Here is a 21,230-nt window from a genome sequence, read left to right on the forward strand (position 1 = left end):
TCCCTCATTCCTGAAAAGCAAAACGTAATCCCCTACGTAATAAGTGCGAAGTTGGATAAATAAACTCGCTCCATTTTGTTAAATACAAAAAAAAAAAATCAAGACGCATCCATTCTGTGAAGTCTGAAGGAGATCCAATGTATTTTTGAGCCGTCTCAGTTTTTATAAGCTGCTGTTACATTGATCATGAATACAAAGAGACATGTGAATACTCTTATCTAGCAGGACAAAGCTTTTACCAGGAGAGGATGAAAAGAAACATTATTGTGAAATTCATAGCTATCTGTAAGCCCCGGAGAGTATTGAGAGTACATTAAAAAATTCAATAAACGGAAAAGATCTGAGACGTTTTATCCGCCCCATTTATTTAATAATTCAAGATACCCGTTTCGGTGGGACATTTCACGCATTTCACAAATTTATCGTCTACTCAAAAAAATATACAGTGAGGATTTCTTAAGACTAGCGTTGAGTTTTACATGCTAATTTTTCAACCCTCTGTTAACTTTTATTTTTGTGAAAATTATAAAACCTAGCGCTGTTTTTAGATTAAACAATAATATTAACTAGTCATTTACTTCATTTTTTGATACCTAAATGGTTGTAATAGACAATTTACAAACAAAATGTTATTTGTAAAAAATACTCTGAACATTTCTTTAATAACGATAGATTCATAACAAGGTTCTTTACTTCAGTAAAAATTAAATGAAATGTTCAAAATGGCCTCCATAGGCAGCTAATCAATTACACAATCAATTACATATCAAAATTAAAAATGTCAGGTGAAATTTTAGCCAACTGAAAAAATTAATTGAAGCAAACGGAATTCAAAAAATAGTAGTTTATTTGACGAGTTTGTGTGTAAATTGGGCCTTTTTTGGCACGCGTGGGCCATTTTAAAACGCGAGTGAAACAAGCGTTTTAAAGGCCCACGAGTGCCAAAAAGGTCCAATTTACACACGAACGAGTTGAATACAACGTTTTTTTGTTCGACGAGCCCCTTAAACGCTCCAAATCGCTTAAAACCTTTAAAATTAACTTGACGTTTCGTTTTGACAAGTTGTGACATTTATCAAAATCCGTTCACATAGGAGAAAATTCTCAAATTCTGACAGTGTCGAACAAAAAACGTCTTTTTTCTTCAAACGTCCGTAAAATATGACATTGCACTGCTGTATTGAAAATGCTAAAGTGTCGCTTCATTGTCATGGTATCTAACGAGCTGACCAGCGTCCGTGAAGTTATTATCTCCGCTGAGGAGCGTCCGTGAAGTTATTATCTCCGCTGAGGGCGTCCGTGAAGTTATTATCTCCGCTGATGAGCGGCTGTAAAGTAAACTAGCTAAATCATTTGAAATTCCTACCTGGTTTCTTAACATGTCTTAAATAATTTGTTATGAAGGTTTGAAGAAAAAGTAGTATATGTTATTCGGAGCAAAAATGGTTTTATGTGCTTTGGCTGGTTTCTCTGCCTTACTGCGTTCAGCAGCCAATCTACATAACATAATATACTATTTTAACGTCCGTCAAAAAAAGTGCAAGTTTTTTCATTCGTTTGCGGTAATAAAATATGTGATTTTTGAATCGGTCAAGAAGCGTTAAAAAAAGTGCCATAGCGGTTCATTTTTGCATGCATATTTTGCGTTAAACAAAGTGCCGTAGCGTGTCATTCTTTAACACAATTATAAAATTTTTCATTCATAATTAGTGTTTTTTTAACGAGTTCGTATGTAAATTGGGATTTTTTTGGCATGAGTGGACCAATTTAAAACGCGAATAAAACGAGCGTTTTAAAGGTCCACGGGTTCACACAGGAGAAAATTTTCAAATTTTGCGAGTCTCGAAAAAATTGTTATCTAAACTTACGGCCGCCAAAAAAATTTTGTATGATGCTAGTTAAATTAAAAAAACTCACTGTATATGGAAAAGTCACGTTGCCGCCTCATCACAACCGATTGAATATACGCGACGGACCAAAAAATATTTTTCTTTTAATTTCGAAATCCGAATACCGGATGTGGTAAGGCCGACTATCGTAAAACATCAAACCGCCATATCGATTCATTCCATGAAAGTGAATTCATCCAGATTGAATACGAATACGAATTCTTGCGGCTTGATAGACTCGCTATGCTAATACAAAATTTATTATTAGTACAGCATCTACTCGCACTAACCTAGATACATATTAAGAGAAAAGAAACAGAAGGAAATACCATCCCTCTCTCTCTCCGTTTCCCACTTAATATTTTATTCCCTTCACATAACATTCCTCGATGGTTTTAAAATCTGCATAGTTCACCTTTGCCAACACTTATCGTCCCCCAACTCCTCCACCCCGTCAGATTTCTCCAGTCCCCAAGTAATATTTCATCGTGGAATTTTTCGGAACTACATCTGTTTCAGCCTGTCACTATGTTTTTGATAAGTGACCGTAATTCTTCAGTATGGTAGATGCGAAATGGCACATTTCTTGCCGTCCCCGCTCCGAATCGCCCTCTTGTCGCACTTTTACACCCCCATTTCTTCAACCTCCGTCTTCTGTTATTACCGATTTAAATTCGAATCGATATTCATACTGCCGCCCCCTCGAGAATTAATAAAACTTCTGATATCAATAACATGTTGTAAATATAGCTCCGAAAAAATGCAAATCAAAATGCCAAAGTACGATCCGACACGCGATCACCGCAGAGCGGCAGCCGTTCTCGCACCGAGCTGTCGAGCGCGCACCGTTCTCGGTGATGTGCCGCCCCGTCGATGCCGCTCACGGACCGATGCCACTTTTGCCGTTTTTCCGGTAAATCTTGGCACGAAATTAAGCAACCAAGGGAGAGATAAAATTGGTATTGTGGTCGGTGTACGGAACGGGTCGAAGTTGAAATTGATATTCCCCGCAAAGCCTGGCAGTTGTGTAAACCAGGCATGCACCGCCAGTAGTTTCCGTTTGGCCGAATAAACAGATAGTAATATTAAACGTAAATACATGGTGGATTCGTCGATACGGTTCAGCTGCGATCAGATCTAATTCTCCGGTCCTGATCCGCAATTATCCAGATAACCACTTCTCACGTGGACTGCTTCTGGACAACAACCATGGTGCATGGGAGGCGAAACCGCAACGGAATTCGTCCCCCATCCGAATTACTCTTCCGCCTTGTCGCATTTATCTGCGCAAACCGGAATTTACCGGGACCGAATTACCGGAGCCCCCGAAATCTTAATCGTTTTTAGTTCAACAAGAACGCCAAGTTATTCCACCTTGATCTCTGCGGAGTGACTCTGCAAAAACTGATGAGACGCTGGAGTTGGCGTCGCGGCGTCCTCGGGGACCACTTCATTCCGGACGAGTGACGTCCACTCTCATATTTTCTGGCTGGCGTGCTTCGTCTTGTGTTTTTCTTCTTATCAATCCCGGCATCTATCATTCCTTTTCCCACGTTGTTAACGGGAGATTTACAATAAAAACGCGCGCAAATGAAATTTCACCTGCCACGGGGACGATTTCGAACGCGGGGACGGGACTTTAAAGAAAACTACTCGATCAGAGCGCCGAGTCCTCCGGGTCCGAAAATAAATTCCTATTTATTGGTGGAAGTTCGTGTTTTATTGTTTGCGAAGACCGTTTCGGCTGCGATCTTCGACTCCATCAAAAATTCCCACTTGTCATTGTCACGTGCCTTTTTCTGGACTTTTCTCTTTGGAGGGGGCAAGGATTACTCCATCGGCGCTTTTGTTGGGGAAATGAGCAAAATTACGAACCAGAGGCAACATATTAGTCTTCAATAAATCGACTTAACATGAGTTAAAAATTGCGGCGCGAATTACTCTCGTTGTTAAGATCAACTCAGGCGAAAGGAGATGAAAGCGAGAGATTCTGGTTTGGTATTGAGCATTGCTCATAATAATAATTTCAATTCCGCCTGATTCGCGAAGGTTATTATTTCCACTGGTGAAATCGACTTAATTCCGAATTCCGATGGGCCTATTTCCAATTATCTCAAATTCTCGTTTACTCAATTTAACGCTGCTTGTTTATTTTTCAATGCTCTTCGGCTTGGAATATTAAAATTAGGATAAATTGCCGACATCGATTTTACCAATTTATGTAAATGTGAACGTCGTCACTTTATTTTGCCGAATGCACACAAATTTTTCATTACGACGCTAATTACAACACGTACTTTCTGCAAGAATCCCAACCGATAAATTCCGGTGACGCTCTAATACACAAAAAGTATCCCCTCTGAAGCTTTTATCCGCCATCATGTTAGTATATAATATTTACAATAATAACACCGAGTCCTTATTAATATGCAGAACATTTTTCACTTTAAGCCCTAACGTTTGTTGCATACAAAATACGGGAATAAATTACAAAGCTAATTTTGGACTAGTAGTCGACTTAACTCCAGATGAAAACGTAATCCCCCAAAGCAATATTAACAAATTTGCAGGCGAGTTGTTTTGATGCACACCTCGCCGTGATCGTCGACATGTTATTAATTGTCAATAAAACATCGCTCCGGTGAAAACAGATTTTAGATGCGGCTGCGTTGGCAGGCCAATCATGTTAGTCATGTTTGAATTTGGCATGAGCTAGAGCAAAACGACTCCACAAAATAGCCTCCGATGTATAATTCATAAATCTGAAATCATCGATTGGATTCGGAACTGAAACTCAATAATTTAATTGGCCTGTCTGGTCCTGCACCGACTTTGATGAATTTGTTTGTGTGCACAAGTGCATAAACCTCCCAGCTCTCGCAGTTAATATTTTAACAACAATTTCCATCGCATCATACTCTACAAGTCGATTTTATTACATAATTATGCAGCAGTGTCGATTTTGCATGGCGCTAATAAAGTCCACCCCTTTTGCAGCATACAACCGTTGATGAGTGGTTTAGCGGTACGAAGAGTAGTTTGAACTGGATCACCAATAATGCATGTTAATTTTGTACATTACAAATCGAAAAGAATCAAATCGATTTCATCACAAGCGATCCGGTTGGTCGGTCGGCAGACACGAAACAGTCACAAATTTTATTTCTAAACTGGAGTGTTTTCCTTATTCATAAAAAAGCCATCCACTCTTCGCGCACAAACTCTCAATGTTATTAATATAAACAAAATGTTATATTTTCTCAAGTTTTACGAGTAGGCGAAATGCATGAAAATGAAAAGCGGACGTGTTCAAATTGCCGGAATACGTATTTCATGTGGAATTTTTTATTAAATTTTATGGATTATCAGTCGAAATGTCGCAAATAAAAGCACAGTTCCGGGGGCTGTTTACGCTCGACAATATCTGTAGAACAACGTTTTAACAGGAAGCTATTATCCTATTTATCAGCTCGGCAAACATATTTTTTTTGTTGTTGTCGGAAGGAAATTTTGGCCCGCTTTTCGCAACTTCCGCCCAAACAAAATTTCATCCCGTTATCGTTAACAGTAAATTATTTTTACATATTTAGTTGGTTGGCACGAAAAATATAAATTCGGTGGTTAGTCCGTGTAAAAAAACTGCAAAACAACCACATAACCACCGTAACTTGTAGTTTTTATTCGCAATCGTCGTCTGGGAAATGTTCGCCTTGTATTAACATTAACAGTGTCTGCATTCTGCGAATATTCTTATTAACAACATTACAACAATGTTCTGGAATATTCCGAGCCTGAAGTGAGCGCACTTCAACATTGTTTACCAAGTTGTAACACTTGAACTGTAAGCGGAATTATAATTTCAGGTACTTGTTAACGAGATATCGGGTGATTCCTGAAGAATGTCACAACAAAAACTGTAACATTTCTAACACCACAATTAAATTAAAAATGTATGTCGATATTTTATACCGTCGTTTAAAAAAGTTGTTTTTTAATTAATTAACACCATGTGTCAAGTACTACTTTGCACATTAATCTGATGTGGAAAAAAATAATTTCAGAAGTGGAATAGAAAAAGTGCTTCATTTTACAATGTGGATAACTTTAATTCAAGCTTTGGTGAGAGTCTACTTAATTAAATTTTTAATTAATTTGCTATCGAAATAAAGAAAATGTAATAGCTATTTATACACCAAGGGCGTTACAACGATGATTACGCTCGAGGGTTTTAGCCCGAGAGATGGATATCGTTCAATGGGCGTAATCATTCGGTGACGCCGTGGTGCATACAAGATTTTATTTTTCACTACGTGTTCTTTAAGAAAAAGACAAAGAATTGGCATCTTTGTGTACGCTTTACCCACGATCGCTTTACCTACATAAATACAACATTTGGTAGCCTATGAAACAAAAACAAACTGTTTATTTATAATTGTCATTTTTTTTTGTGTTGCAATTATGAATTGATGAGGGCGTTATGAATTCATTACGCCCGCTTATTCTTATTACGCCCTCTTATTATGCCCCGGTTGTTATGGACATGTTTACGTATTTCGTATCCTAGGAGTTATCTATCATTCAATTATAGTAAAGTGAAAAATAAAATACGTTTCTGGTAAAATAGTTGGCAGGAATTCATTATTTATCACTTTTACCACCGTATTGATCCAATTTATGCAAACAATTGTAAAAGAACTAAACATTCACATCTAAGCTTTCGACATTTTACTCGTTACATAAGCATTGCCGGTAGAAAATTGTATAAGTTTTTTTTTCATAATAATTTGATTTTACAGAGACAATTACGTGCGCATCTTGTGTACTCGCTGCGCTCGTACGTGTAAACTTCCCACTTGCAAAAAAAGTAGTGCTTTACATACATAACTGTCGGGCACGAAACTAACAGCGCTCCGTGTCGAAATTTCAAATAAAATATTTTACTTTTCGCCGACTCATCGATAACGTTGGCAAACTATCGGCAAGACGTTAGAGGAAAAACCGCGAAATTATTCGAGTCAATTTTCCGACCGTTTGAACGATAGATTAGGATGGAGTACTCGAATGCATCACAGGCAAAGCAGGCCCTACTATGGTAGGTCGAAGGGATGAACAAGAACCCGTACCGTGTTAAATCACTGAACACTGCGATTAACTCCATAAATCAGCGTTACCAACATTGCGTGGCGCATTTTTATAGACCCATCCCGTTCCTCAATGCCTCCGTAATCGAATTTTTCGCAATTACAGCAGAATTTATATTGATGTTCGATCGGCGATGCCCTTATTAATGCAAATTAACCCGCGGTAACGAATTCGACTAATTCACCCTGAACGAACCCTTAACGAGGCGACTTTTAACCGTGACGAAGATAAGGATAAGGGACCGTCCGCGGGACGCGTTAATTGGAAAATAATAACGCTTCGACATTTCTCGATAATTTATCACAGTTTTATGGCGATAATTTTTAAAACTCGAACTAATCGAGATCCGTGAAGTCTGCAATCGGCCGGAGAACCTGCCTCATCTATTATAGATGGGCAATTGTACATATGAAACGCTCCCATGCATCATCTTCTTCATCCGGAATGCTTCACCCCCGGAATCGCCCAGTGGCGGAGGATGCAGCCTGTTTATCACGAGTCAAAACGAACATTCACCCAAATTGCTGCATCACTCTCCGGTGCAGCCTGCAAGCACGTCTAGGCGAGGTTGCCCCATTACCACACGTAACGTTCCTTCCTCATCCCCTAAACGACACCCGTTTCGTCTTAATTATCGCGCGAATTGCCGAAAAGAAGCGATTTTCCGGTGGAGCAGGTGGCCACCGGACCCATCTGTTAATTCGCGAACTTTGCCCCGGACGTCGCCGTTTTACGATCATAGAAATCGACACACCATCCCATAAACAGGGTGAGAACGCTTTGATGAATGGGTTAGTAACGACGCTCCAGGCATCGAGGGAAACTATGCTCCGAACGTAAATTAAACGAATGTGATCATAACAGCTAAGTGGATGAGGGCACAGCCATAGACGGCGACGCAGTTCGGGTTAATCATTATATCTACACCCCGAGGTACGCCAAATCCATAAACGCAACGACGTCCAGGTGTAGTAAGTTAATTAAAAAAATTCACCAGACGGGAGCGAACCCGAGGTGGTATTTTTTATTAAAACGTCCCGATCGATGCGGGAACAAGTTGACAGTTCTCACGTGGGGGACGTCTTAAGATCATGTAACGTCGAGATCTTTTATTTTTCAACTTGCTCATTCGGAACTAATTTGACACCACGGGAGCTCAAAGGCCATAACTAACGCGACGCGAGTGCCGTTTAGGTATCCCTTTATTTACGTTTCTTCTGTCAACGATGGGAATTGGCGCAATTTATCGATCTCGCTCCCAGTTATTCCCATTTTTAAATAAATGTATCGCTCAAGTCTGATCTCTTATTGGAACATCACCCGACGACTCCTGCGAATTTATCTGCAGACGAAGCGAACGAAAGCGTGGAACAATTTTTTTTTTACCACAGACAATAACCGATGTCCCTTTGACAGATAATTACTGGAATCGTGAACGACGATAAGAGCAACCGCAATCATCCGACCCTCTTTAGCATAAAGATGTGATTGACATCTGTTGCGATTCATAGCTCCTCCTCAATTATTGGTGTGAGCTCGTGACGAATAATTTACCGGATTTGAACGAACACAGCCAGACACGTCGACTAATCTGACACGCATCACTTTGATTGAAAAAAAAACACGAATTGATCGTCCCGTCTATTGTGCGGGCGAGTGTACTCGATAATCCCGCAGCGCAAATTTCCTTTCTCTCGGCGTTCCGCATTTTTGAGTAGTTATGAAATATTTTATTGACAGGGTCGAAGTGAAGCACCGTAATAAAACACCCTTGATTTGTTTATTTTGGAAATATCGCCCAAATTGCTCGTTGTTTACAATGCAAATTAAATACATCTGCAATTCCACTTCCTTTCTCGTCTCGACAAAGACGCTTGTTCCTTTACGTTTGACGAATTTAAATAAAACATGACCCGTTGGGGTAACACTTTCTGGATTGTTAAACCGTCGTTATCGCTGCGGAACTTTTTGATTAACGCGATGCACCGAGATTTTTTTAGTTACTTCCGTCGTGAAACTTCGATTATTTGCGAATGTGTACGCTCATGAGTTGTATTTTTAGGGGGTTCATAAATATACCAAAGGAAGAAGCTTTAAAAAAGCTACTCTATACGGCTCGAACGCAACTCCCAAGACGATCGTGGACTCTTGTGTGTGCCTGAATAAAATTACGCACGGTAACAATACCGGTACACCTTAAGAACATCTTGTAAATATTGATAACAACCCCAGATACGGCGAAATATAAAAGCGTCCTGGTCGAAATTTGATGGAGGGCTTTTAATCATTCTGGCCACCCCAAACTAAACTAATTTCCGTCGATGATGATATTCATACGCTGTCGAAATTAAATCGATTAGAGAAAGAGTTTATTCGATTACCAACGGCGGCGTCACTTAACGTCACCGTCAGATTTTTCACATAGTCCTGAAAATAATTCAGGACATGTCGAAAGCTCGTCTGCACGTCACCGTTCGATTTTTTACATTAAGCTAATGAGCGAGAATTATTTCCATCGAACGACACGAGCAGACCTCTCGAGCTTGCAAAGCTCCCTGCAAATTTTCAACATTGCTAAGAACGTTTTTGCGGCGTGGCGGATTTGTACAACGAAATTCGGTGAAGGATCGTTTTTCATCCTCGCCTCTATTTTTACGGCTTTCCTAGATCCTCTACAACAAACTAGTAAATTATACGTTTATTTCTGAGCCAGTGATTGCGCGATGTCAACAGCAATTTTCAGATAGAACGTTGCTCTGGCCACTTGGGTAGATTACTTCAGCTTCTAAAGCCGTGCAAAAAATAATAGAAAATTCCACATACACATCTCACGCACGAACGCATAAAATTAAACCAAATTAAATTTTGAAAATTTCACAAGGAATTTGTTATACAAAAGCTTTGAAACGTCTTTTGTTACACTCGCCGAAACTCGATACCACGTTTCGACTAACGACCCAGCCATTCGTTATCCTTCCACCTGAACATAATTTATACGAGGATGTCTGCAAATTTACAAAGTTGGCTAATTTGTAACGAAACGCTTTATTTTTCAGGCATATCGTTTGGATCATGACTACATAGTCTTTGGTTTCGTCAGTGCAATTTTCACAATTAGTGGAGAGTTACGGAAGTATCGGCTCGTAAATGTTTTTAATTAAACAAGTTTCAGCTCAAACTCTCCCCACTTACTTGCAACCCATAAAAAAACAATTAATCAGTTCGAGTAAATTAAACTTGGAAACTTCTCGAAACCTGATACGTATGCATTTTAATTTCTTGCACTCGACGTCAGAAGCAGGAAAAAAGGAGCCGTCTAAATGTCCTGCAAACAAGTGTGTCCTTCGCAATTACTGTTTTTTCAGCAGCCGTTCGAGTATTTGAAGAGTAAATGTCGGGATATATTTATTTAAGAAAACCGATCGAAAACTTTCACAATAAAATCCATCTTCACGTTCAGATGGAAGATGTTTACTTGGACGTTTAAGCAAAAAAAAGCCGAACAAAAAACTTCCATAATATAGTTTTATTGAAAGCGTCGCATTTTTGTAGTTTTTATCGGTGAAAGGTTCCGGCCGTGAGATATGCTGAATTCTGTAAAGCACGCAGGAACGAAACTCAATCACAGCTAACTTGTTTCTCTGCCTTTTATAAGTCCGAAATCCTTGGGAAAAGTGTAATATTCCTGAATCTGTATGATTACGTGATGTCTCTGAAAGATATATCAGGAACTCCATGAAAGGTTGCCAGAAGTTATGAACACACTGTTGACCTACGAGCTTTCCACCCAACTTAATAGTGGCAACCACCGAGCTTCGGATATAAAGGAAACTCTTTTGTAAAGAGAACTCGCTCCCATTTCGTGTATTTTTCTCGTATTTATGACGCAAAACATGAAACAATCGAATAAATCAAAAGAACACGCTGTTGCCTCTTCTTTTCTAGGCGAAAATTCGACTTTCACTCTGACCGAACGAAAAAATTCCTGATCGCCTCGATTTTAATTCGATCAGTTCGCAACGATCGCCTTTGTAATTTAAGGAGGAGGGGTCCTCGAGCTTCATCCGAACCTGCGGGATTGCGACTGAATAAAGGATATTTTGGATTCAAGAATAAGATCAGGCAATCAGCCGGGACAGTCCCGAGGAGCTCCACTTTCTTGACAATCATTTTATCTCCGTTAAGGCCAGACACCGGCAACTTTTCATCATATTTCCAAGACTATGTAATCTTATTTTTTGCAGAATTTGATTAAAACGAGACTCGGAAACTTAAAAAAAATTACGAAACAAATCCAGCGATCGATCCGCCAGAACGAAAAATGAACAAAATCGGTCGAAATGTTCAGTTATTGTGCGTTCGCAATTAATTATATATTTAAAATGATCCAAAATTAATTCCTGCGGAAAATTATATTTTTCCCGGTGGACTTAATTACCGAACTAACGTAATTACGACTGCTGTGCGATGATTCATATTGATTAAAACAGTTGTTTTATTTATTCGACCAATCGGTGGATTTTCGAATGTTAATGAGATTTTCAAAATTTGATAAAGAATCGTCCGGACAGGATAATAAAACCAATTACGAACCAAATGCGAATCCTGTCCTCTCTGCTAATTCAATACACATAATCCCTTAATACGTGTCACGTATCTTCTCGTGTCGTTCGCACTGTTTATTGGATAAAGACAGGTGGTTAGTGGAAGCTAAATTTAGTGTTAATTCGGTGCGACACTAGTTAAAACCGATCGTGTATTTGCTATCGGTGAATGAATTACTCAAGTTATAAACTACTTTTATATATTCCGTATCAGCACCTTCACCCCTATCTGTATCTTCCTGTTGCGCCGACTAATATATTGCCAAAGTTTCTCTTCGCCTTACATCAGAAATTTCGGCAATATTTGCCATCGATTTGTCATTTTATGTCATATAAATTACTGCCTGAAAAAATAATTATGTCATAAAAATATTTAACGGCATTCGTCCTTCCACGCGACAGTTTCATTTCGCATCGTTTTTAATCCGATTATTGTTAATTTGTTAATTACCACCACCTGGTCGTGACTGATTGAATTGCGATTACTGTAACATGTCAGCTAAAAAATCGCAGTTTGACCGTACGCAAAACCGCTGCTCCATTAAAAACTCTCGATAGAGATGTACGGAAGTTTACACCTGACAAATGAGGTACATAGTGTGGGCATAAAGGATAATTTGTCAAGCGGTTTGAGCTTAACGTTCCTGCAGACTCTTACTTACATCAAGAGTTGATTGTACGTAAAACAAATAGGGGAGAAGATCTTAGATTAATTAAAGTGGCTTTACATTATTAAAGAATCTTTTGCAATATTAAGCATCCTGCTTTCATTAATTCGGTGATTATAAACTTAGCCAGGAAAAACGAGAGAACTACTTCATTATTAACTAAAAATTGTGAAAAATTAAAATTTAATCAATGGAAAGTTTCGTTCGAGATTTAAAACCGAACCTGGCGGTGCTTTATCCACGAAAATTACCCAAAAAAAAAACACGATCTCGACCATCTTCAAAGCAAATAAAACTGAATCGTTAATATTTGGGGTTAAAATTCGAACAGTTCGATCGACGCACCCCGATAATGAAGATTCTCCCGTTGCAATCAAACCTGAAAACTTTCACATCCACCTTCTGCATTTTACCGATATCGATCGGAACTGAGCCAGGTCAAATATATTTCACGCAAACTACATAAAATAAACCCTGTCATCGTACCGCCCAAGATTTTCCGTAAATTCTTTCGCATCCGTACGGTCCATTCCTTTTCTTTACAGTTGTTTCTTTCGCACAACTCTCCTACCTACCAAAATTAAAAATAATATTTTCTTTGATGGAACAATTTTAAAAATAGGCGTGCCGGAGAAGAGGTTAATTAAATTCAAACAGAGACGTCTTCGTTCATCCGACAATAATTGAAAATATTCAGGACGTTAAGCGTTTCCTCTGCGGAAGCCGAGGCTAGCTGATGGCTCCAATTTTGTTTGTTTTTCTTTTTTTGTTGTGTAAAAATACATATCCACAATTATTCCCGATAAACACGGTTCTCCACCGCGATCGATACGAAATGAGTTCTCTCGGCAACTCTTATAAATTAACTTCGCTCAAGTAACGAGCGTTGATGTTTTAACTTCTGACTTGATGAGACGAGCATTCTAATATATTTTTCTCTTTCAGTGTTGTGCGGCGTCGGTGTCGATTTGGCATTTCACAAACACAACTCTGGATATTACCTCATGTAAGTATGACTCGCTTTTATGTCGTTGTAATTGTTTTTGTGGACCCCATCAAAACTTCAATAAACCAAAATTTATCGTGGTGTCTCACCGTAAAACTCCATTTTATTCTTCATTATTGTTTTAAACTCCCATGGTTGCTCTCCATTCCGGGAGAGCTGTTTCATCCACTTTTAGAGTGTTATAACCGTTGTGTTCATTGTGTCTTCTTTCCTTTTCCGGTGTGACATTAGACATTACATTTTACGAGGTCGAAAAGTCTGGTCTGATACTCGTGCAAATTTAATATTTTTAAGACTGGAACGATAAAATGTGCAAGACACTTCATACATTCGCAACACCGCATATAACCTTTCATCAACAAACCGTACTCCCGTTATTAAAATAAAATAATCATCGGAACGGACCAACGCCGGCTTTGATCCGGGCGCGAATGTTTTCAACGTTTTTCTCCCAGCAGAAATAATAACGTTCGCAAGAAAGACTTTGCTTTTGATGTGCCTTTAAGGGCGCAATTATACGAACACAAATGTTTGGCAATGACATTACTACAGTAAAATTCCCGTTGTAAACGTACACGGTTTCTTTCTTTTTATTCGCCCCTGATTTTCCACACTCGACTGAGAACCACTTTCGCACAAAGAAAATGTATTTTAAATCATAAAAGGTCACGGGCGAGAGACAGACTTCTCCAAAAAATGTGTATAATTTAATCTCGAGCCCTTTCAGGTAGGTACGCCCAAACTGAAACAATTCAAAGCGCTTCCAACGTCAAATTTAATCTGACACAAAGGTTGTATATTCGATTTAGAGTACTTAACATTGCTGAGATTTCATCGTCAGATTAGGTCTTGCGTGTGTGGAGCCTGGGGCCCAATTCGATCAGACTATGAAATGTCAAAGTTATATCCAGCTTGCCAAAAATATTTCTGCTTGATAATTTTGGATTTTTTCGTCGCGAATCAACATTCACTCTGCGATAGTGGCTGGAAGTCGGGATCGTTCGTTATCCTCGTGTGAAGTTAGACAAGATGTTAATAGATCCTTTGTAATAGATACTGCTTCATTACGAGATAGAGGGGTAGTAATGCTCGGTTCTAATTAAGATGTTATAATCCAAACACACCCATTTCATCATAGTAGTACATTATTCACTCGGGAGTCACTGTTGCATGCCATACTTAATGCAAAACTAGAATTGGAAGCTTAAAAATTTCAACACTCCACAACGAGGGATCGTTTTGTTCGAATATTTTAATTTATCGGATCTTTCCCTCGGTCCGGACGGAATTGCCTCCGATATTTCCACTCCTCTATCATTTCTTTTGGAGGAAAATAAAAACGTCACGCTTCGTTAAATCGCAGTGGTAATTATTGAATTAAGAAGAAAACAGAACGTGTAGATTGGAGGTAACGTCGGTAAATGAATCGTCATTGTCGGAAAAGTAATTGATTTAGTTCTGGCATCCGAGTTGTATAATTTGGCCGTAGTCACGTTCGCGACTATAAAACCCCGGGCACGACAACGTCAAGCAAGGCCTAGTGCAAAGATCTTTTCCCATTCTATAATATTCCTGGTCGAGGTTATCAGAGTTACTGTCCACGTGCTGCACCTGCTACTTCGACTTTTTCCAGGGAGAAGGCATTTTCCTAAATTAACTTTTCATACCGCCTTCGCGAGCTTTCCTCCCCGTGACCATACAGACGAACACACCGACCCACCCCTTTAAACATTAATAACCATTACACCTCGATGAATACGGAACGAAGTTCGACACCGAGATAAATCACGGGGTGGGAGTGGCGCCGGAAAAAATAAGTGCTTTAATGAGCGACCCATCGAGCTTCTCGTCATTAGCATTCCGATCTGGACTTGGGGCGAGTGTCACCACCTTGCTAAATGACTTAACGAGCGACGTTCCTCCTGACTTACCACACTTGTTTCATAATTACTTCGCCCAAGTCAAACTCGGACCAGCACTTCGACCCGGACGCCCGCATTAAACCTATTAAAAGCTCATTTGACGGGGCTTCCTTCCAGGACCCAGCAGGACATGTGGTCCTGACATTTATGGGCGAAGTTCGCAAGGACAATTTCGTCCGTTTCGTCACAATAAAATTTTAGAAATGACACGCTCCGACCAAATTACGTGCCGACCAAATCAGCCAATTTGTTTTAATACACTCGCCAGCTTTAATGTTCCATCCAAAATTATAAAACTCCGTCGGCCATATTTGATGGAAGTTTTATCAAAATACGTACGAGGGGAATTTTTAATTTCCTGGCATATTTTAATTATAAATAAATGTACTGCCCCGCCTAGTGGAAACTTTTCAACACAATTTTATTAATACATTATATTAGAGTCCTCGCAAATTCAGGACGCGGCGTAAATGTGCGAATGCTAAATGTCACATTACCAACAAAGATATTGCCGTAATTAACAATAATTTACAATCTGGAACACACGAAATTGGGGGCGGGGCTTCGCGTCTCAAAGACAGTTTTCTCGTTCCGAACCAATAAGAACTCGAGTGCAGTTAATGACTCCGCCCAAAAACCTGACACTATTTTATCTTGTAATCGGGGCTCGCAAACGTCACTCTTTTTTCAAATAACTCATTTATATTCACCGTAATTATCTTAGTCGAGTTTGAGGTACACGTTGCCGCAATTGTCCTCGTACTAATAAATCTCGGTTTAAAGTTGAATCGCAATTTACGCCGGTTGTGAAGTCGCAAAGCTCGAATTCAACTCTGACAATTTATTTGTCGGTTTATACGTAACATAATATCCAGCTAAGTGCCTAATGGACAGTGCGCAAACCCAGTTCGGACTTGGCAAGGCAAAAACTAGAAACCCCTGTTAAATTAATTGAAACATTTCCCACGATTCCATGCGCTTTTGCCGAAATATATAAACAATCCAAGTTTCGACTTAAACTTGTTAGGGATGTTGCCAGTAAATTCTCATAGTTCTCTGCAAACTCAAAGTGCAATCTCCCGTGTGATCCTGAAGAACACTAACTAATTTCAACTCTGTTCTGCTTCCAGCTTACGGAACATATTAGATATTCAGATCTCTCAGGTGCAAAATCCAATATGTTCTACCCACGGCTTACGTAATAAAGGCCAAGGAGTTTGCAAAATAGTTTCCGATTCGTCCTCTCGACAAATCGGTAAACGAAATAATCAGGGAGGTATTCAGATCAGTCAATAGTTGCTAATTGGGTAGATTTCGCGTGCGACACCAGCGCCGCGTCAAAACGCATAAACCTGCATCAACACCGCAAAAGGTTGGCGTTTTCATAAATTACAATTCCGTAAGAGAGAAGCCCGACAAAAATTTAACAAGAATTTATCGCTGATAACGCTAATATATTTAGTGAAAAATTGTTGCAGGAATAAATTTCGCTGAAAACGAGATTATGCTACGAACGCAAAAATATTGCATTCGGTGGCGGCGCATAATGGGCTTAATAGTGAAATGGAAAAATTTAATTAGGCCAACCTTGTGCATGACCAATCGGGGGCCCTTTTTCTCTCGACCCACGCCGCCGGCGGCTTTCCATATCCACCTATGCATAAAACATCACCAATCAAGCTTCTGCGAGAATTCTCATGTGTTATGTGCCATCGCACGTCAGAAATTTGTTGATCGCCGAATATTTTATTCTGGTTTCTTCCCGACTGGCAATTTCCCTTCAGAGTGCCGGATAAGACACTAATTAATTCTAACACACTAGGGCGAAATGCAAGTTTCTTTTTGGGAATTTAACTGGTTAATGAGTGCCCAGAGCGAGTCTCGCTTTCAAACAATTTAAACTTCGTAATACATCCATTAAAAAAGCTGAGATGAGGTACCCCGGATTATTCCAGGAGCAGTAATTTCGACCATAATTGACTTTAATCTGTACAATCTAGAATCTTTCTTCCTGGACCCCCTTTGAGGTTCGACGCCTGCAATTATTTTTATTTCAAGTGAACATGCGATGCCACTCGTTTATTTCCTTACTTATTAGGACAAGTTCGAGTGGGGTGCGTTCTCTTAATTAGAACGTGATTGTACAAAACGCACGGTTTAATTTAAGCTAATTAGTCAGCTGCGAAATTATTTGTAGAACGAATGAAATTCAAGTCACACAACTAATTAAATGATACACTGCCTAATGTTTAATTACGCACTCCATTTTATAACTTTTATTTCGTTGGGAACATTCAGGTTTCCAGATTTAACGAGACTGTGTACATAAATTAGCAAAGTTTCGGAGTTTACCACTATTTGAGAAAACAACCACAGCATCAAACTACATTGTCAACATTGTAAAAACAGTAACTGCTTGTTCGCTGAGTAGGTGCCCAACTTGTTTGCCTCGTAAACAGTAATTTAGTCAAATATTAATCGGAAGCGTGATCCATCCGACATTAACAAAGGACGCGGCATTAATGTCTCACCTAAGTAAACACGACAAGAAACGGCCCCCCTCTGGATAAATACGATTTAAGTGGGACAGAAATCGAAAATCAAAACTTCATACTGTTGTGTTTTCAGCATCGGTGAATTTCTTTTTATGTCCTCCATGAAATATGGATAGTCTTGAAATTTGTTGTGAATATTTGAATTTTTCATGCTTCAAAGGGGTGGGTGGGCATGGTCGAACAACAGATTTCTGTGGCGACATCATGAGGGTACACACGAGAAAATTTTATCTCGTATCCGATAAAATTCAAATCCAAAGGACGTTTGCGGTATACAAAATACTGCCTACAAAACGAAGTCCATTTCGAGAGGGATTCCTGCATAATCTGGTTTATATTACTTTCCCTGTCCCTTTGTTTGTTAAAGATAAGTTTAAGACACATAATACGACCCCACTAATCCACTAATATTCGACGAAACTAAAGACGATCAATTTGCCGCCGGTTCGCTTTACACTTCCCTTAATCCCCAGATTTGATCTTTAAAACATTTTACCGCGGCAAATAACCGACCGAATAACGCGGCCTTAACTGCCAACCTTTCACAAAATTTGTAAGCACTTTATTATAACATAAAGCGGATACATTTAATATCACCTGGCTTTACGCTTAAACGATCCCGTACATTCCTACAGGGAAAAATTCTCCACGGCCCTACTTTAAAAGCAACGACAACAACGATAACGACTTGTTAACATTCCGTCTTAAAAAGGGCGACGTTGTTATTTTTGACTCGAGACGAACTAAATTCACTACCACTATGGGAAAATTATCGCACACCCGGCAAGGTACTAAATTAGAGTTCCAGCTTGGTCTGAAAAGTAATTATGCTAAAACCCTCAGCCTATTGTGAAGGCTCAATTAAATTCAAATTAAAATGGCAAACTTTAATTGCGAAAGTTGAAAATTTTTATTTGTACATTACCATTTTATGCCGAGAATCTGAATAATGGAAATAATGCCATAATTAAATTTATTATCGTTAAAGACGCCCCCTCCATCATTCGATAAGCTCTGGTCGATGAATAACTGCCGAATCACATTAATTAATTAAACTGAGCTCCAAGAAAATTACTTACGGGATAAGCTCTTCGTTATTTTGCTGACACAGTGACCGGAAATATATTTTTCCTACTGCAAACGTTTCAAAAACATCGATCTTCTCCGATCTTACACCGTTGTTTACAACGGAAGTTCATACAATTTATCCGCTCGAATTTAATCGACGACAGTTGTATTAGTCGCATCGATTTTCCAAATACTCGAAGAAAAAACTGTTCAACTGGGATGCAAGTGTCTGTTCAACAACAAAATTAATTTCAATGCCGGTTTAATCTAGCGCCTTTGATAAATAACGGTTTAAACCAGAGTCTAATTAAAATATCCAGAGCAATGTTTCACGGGGTTGTTGTGGTTTTGTTGCCGCCTTAACAGACAAAACCTTTTCAAGCTGGCTAACCCTCAAGGTGTTAAAAGGCGTAACATTCAATTCCGCAAGGGGTCCCATAAAATAATTTCCAAAGAAAGGAGAGAGACAGAGAGAGGCGCGCGAAAAATTAAAAACCTTCATGGTTTACTTAAATATCGATTTTAATTAAGTGGACCGGTGTGAAGTGGGGCGGATCCTGGCAAAGACTTTTATTAAAGTGCCCCGTAATATAGAAAATTAAGCCAGGCAAAGCAAAGTTTTCCGAGAGTGTGGAGTAGAGCTTTGGCAATACGCGGCCTTTCCCAAAGCTGTGATTTCAGTTTGATAGCGTTCTCGGAGTTATAATGGGGGGCGTCCAGAATAAACAAGGCCTCGAGCCCCCCCAAAACATGTTATAATCAGTCGAGGAAAGCGGTAAAAGTAAAATGAGTGAAGAGACAAAGGATGCTTAGTTTATGACGACGAGCAGGCCTGCAGCAGGACACGATTAAAGCACGCACACGCGTGAGCCCCAATGAAGCCCCAGAGAGTCGTTCGCTAAATAAGCGATGAAGATGATAACTGCGACGGGAAATTACACGCCAGGTTGAGAACTGACCTGTTCTCCCGGACGAAAACTCCGGGAGTACAACAGGCGGATGTACAACCGACACGGTCAATTACATCTCGACTTCTTAGAATCGTCGCCGGACGAGCCAAAATTACCGTTAATTTATTTTCGCCTTCCGCTTCCTGCACCTGCGAAATGTATAACAAAAAGCGCGCCCCAAGATCGGGGATGCTCCCCTGGTCGATTTTCGATTTAGTCGCAGTAATCTTATTAGAGGCTTCTGCTTTTCTGTATATGAAAAGCCATTTTTCAAACTGAACAAAGCCAAGGAACGCCGGATAGAAACATAAAGCGTATTGGCCTCAAACCGTCGTTTCATTATGTGCGTGTAGGCCACATACGCATCCGAATGTCACCATCAACAGACTCCATGAAAACCGACGGCGAAACATCAAATCATCATCGTCGCCGCGAACGGGAAACAAAGGTCGAATTGATGTGCCTTACACGTAAACAAAACGACGCACAAGAGGTATTAACGAAAGATACGTTGTTATCATAAGTAAAGTCTATCACACGAGCTCCCAATTAGCATCACAAAAGCCCACGCACCCAGGTTGCTAACGGCACGATCATTTCCCGGGGAAATGCTCCACGGTCGTCGCAACAAGAATCAAACCGATTACCTCCCTTGCTGGCTGCATTAACAAATTTCAGAAGGCCTAATGTCCACACCGTAATGCTGCAATTTGCAGTTAGTTCCATGTGGCTAGTTCGCATGATCTGATCGTGATCCCGAGATTGATATTATTTTCGATTGTTCCAAATTATCAAAGGAGAAGGGCACGCGACAACTGAAAGTAAACATTATCCCGCCTTCTACCCTCATTAGTTGTTTTTTATTCGGCATAATTAACGCACGTCGAGTCGAAAAAAATTTAAATCTTCCTCCTCGTTACCTTGCCTCCTTTTCTCTGGTCTCGTTCCGAGTTAAGCACCTTAAATTTAGCAAAAATTATTATCGCGCACGGAGAACTGACAAAAATGCCCATCTTCCATTTCGTAAATGTGACACTGCTTGATTTTTCAGACCTCCGTCCCAGATGATAAAACCCTAATCTTTAGAAAATAGAACTCTTTTACATATTCTCGTCCCAATTTCATAAAATTGTCGTTCCTTTTTTGGACCTCCATATTTATGTTCCTGACTTTGCATTTATAAGGTGGCCGGGGTGTTATTTAAAAATATGATAATACCACTCCTGACGACCATGAAGGGCCGTGAAAAAAATGCCGGAAAGAAAGCTGTCTTAGAGAATTATACGATATACAAGTCTTAATGGGCTATAACGTTGCCGGAAACAACCGTTGCCGTTCCTGCATCATGTCCGATGTAAACTAGGCTATACCAACAGCGGCCCGTGTCATGCTTAGAAGTAAAAGCTTTCACCACTAACTTAGAGGG

The 21,230-nt window shown here is 39.6% G+C and overlaps 1 protein-coding gene across 1 annotated transcript in view; it reads left to right on the forward strand.

Moving 5' to 3' along the window:
* Positions 1-21,230, forward strand: part of LOC138135470 (uncharacterized) — a 41,657-nt gene that overhangs the window by 9,784 nt on the left and 10,643 nt on the right. The window contains exon 2 of the mRNA XM_069054209.1: positions 13,249-13,309. Coding sequence (XP_068910310.1) covers positions 13,249-13,309 — 61 coding nt within the window. The remainder of the gene's footprint in view (positions 1-13,248; positions 13,310-21,230) is intronic.

Source organism: Tenebrio molitor, chromosome 7 (genome assembly GCF_963966145.1).
Source record: "Tenebrio molitor chromosome 7, icTenMoli1.1, whole genome shotgun sequence".
NCBI classification, from domain to species: Eukaryota; Metazoa; Arthropoda; class Insecta; order Coleoptera; family Tenebrionidae; genus Tenebrio; species Tenebrio molitor.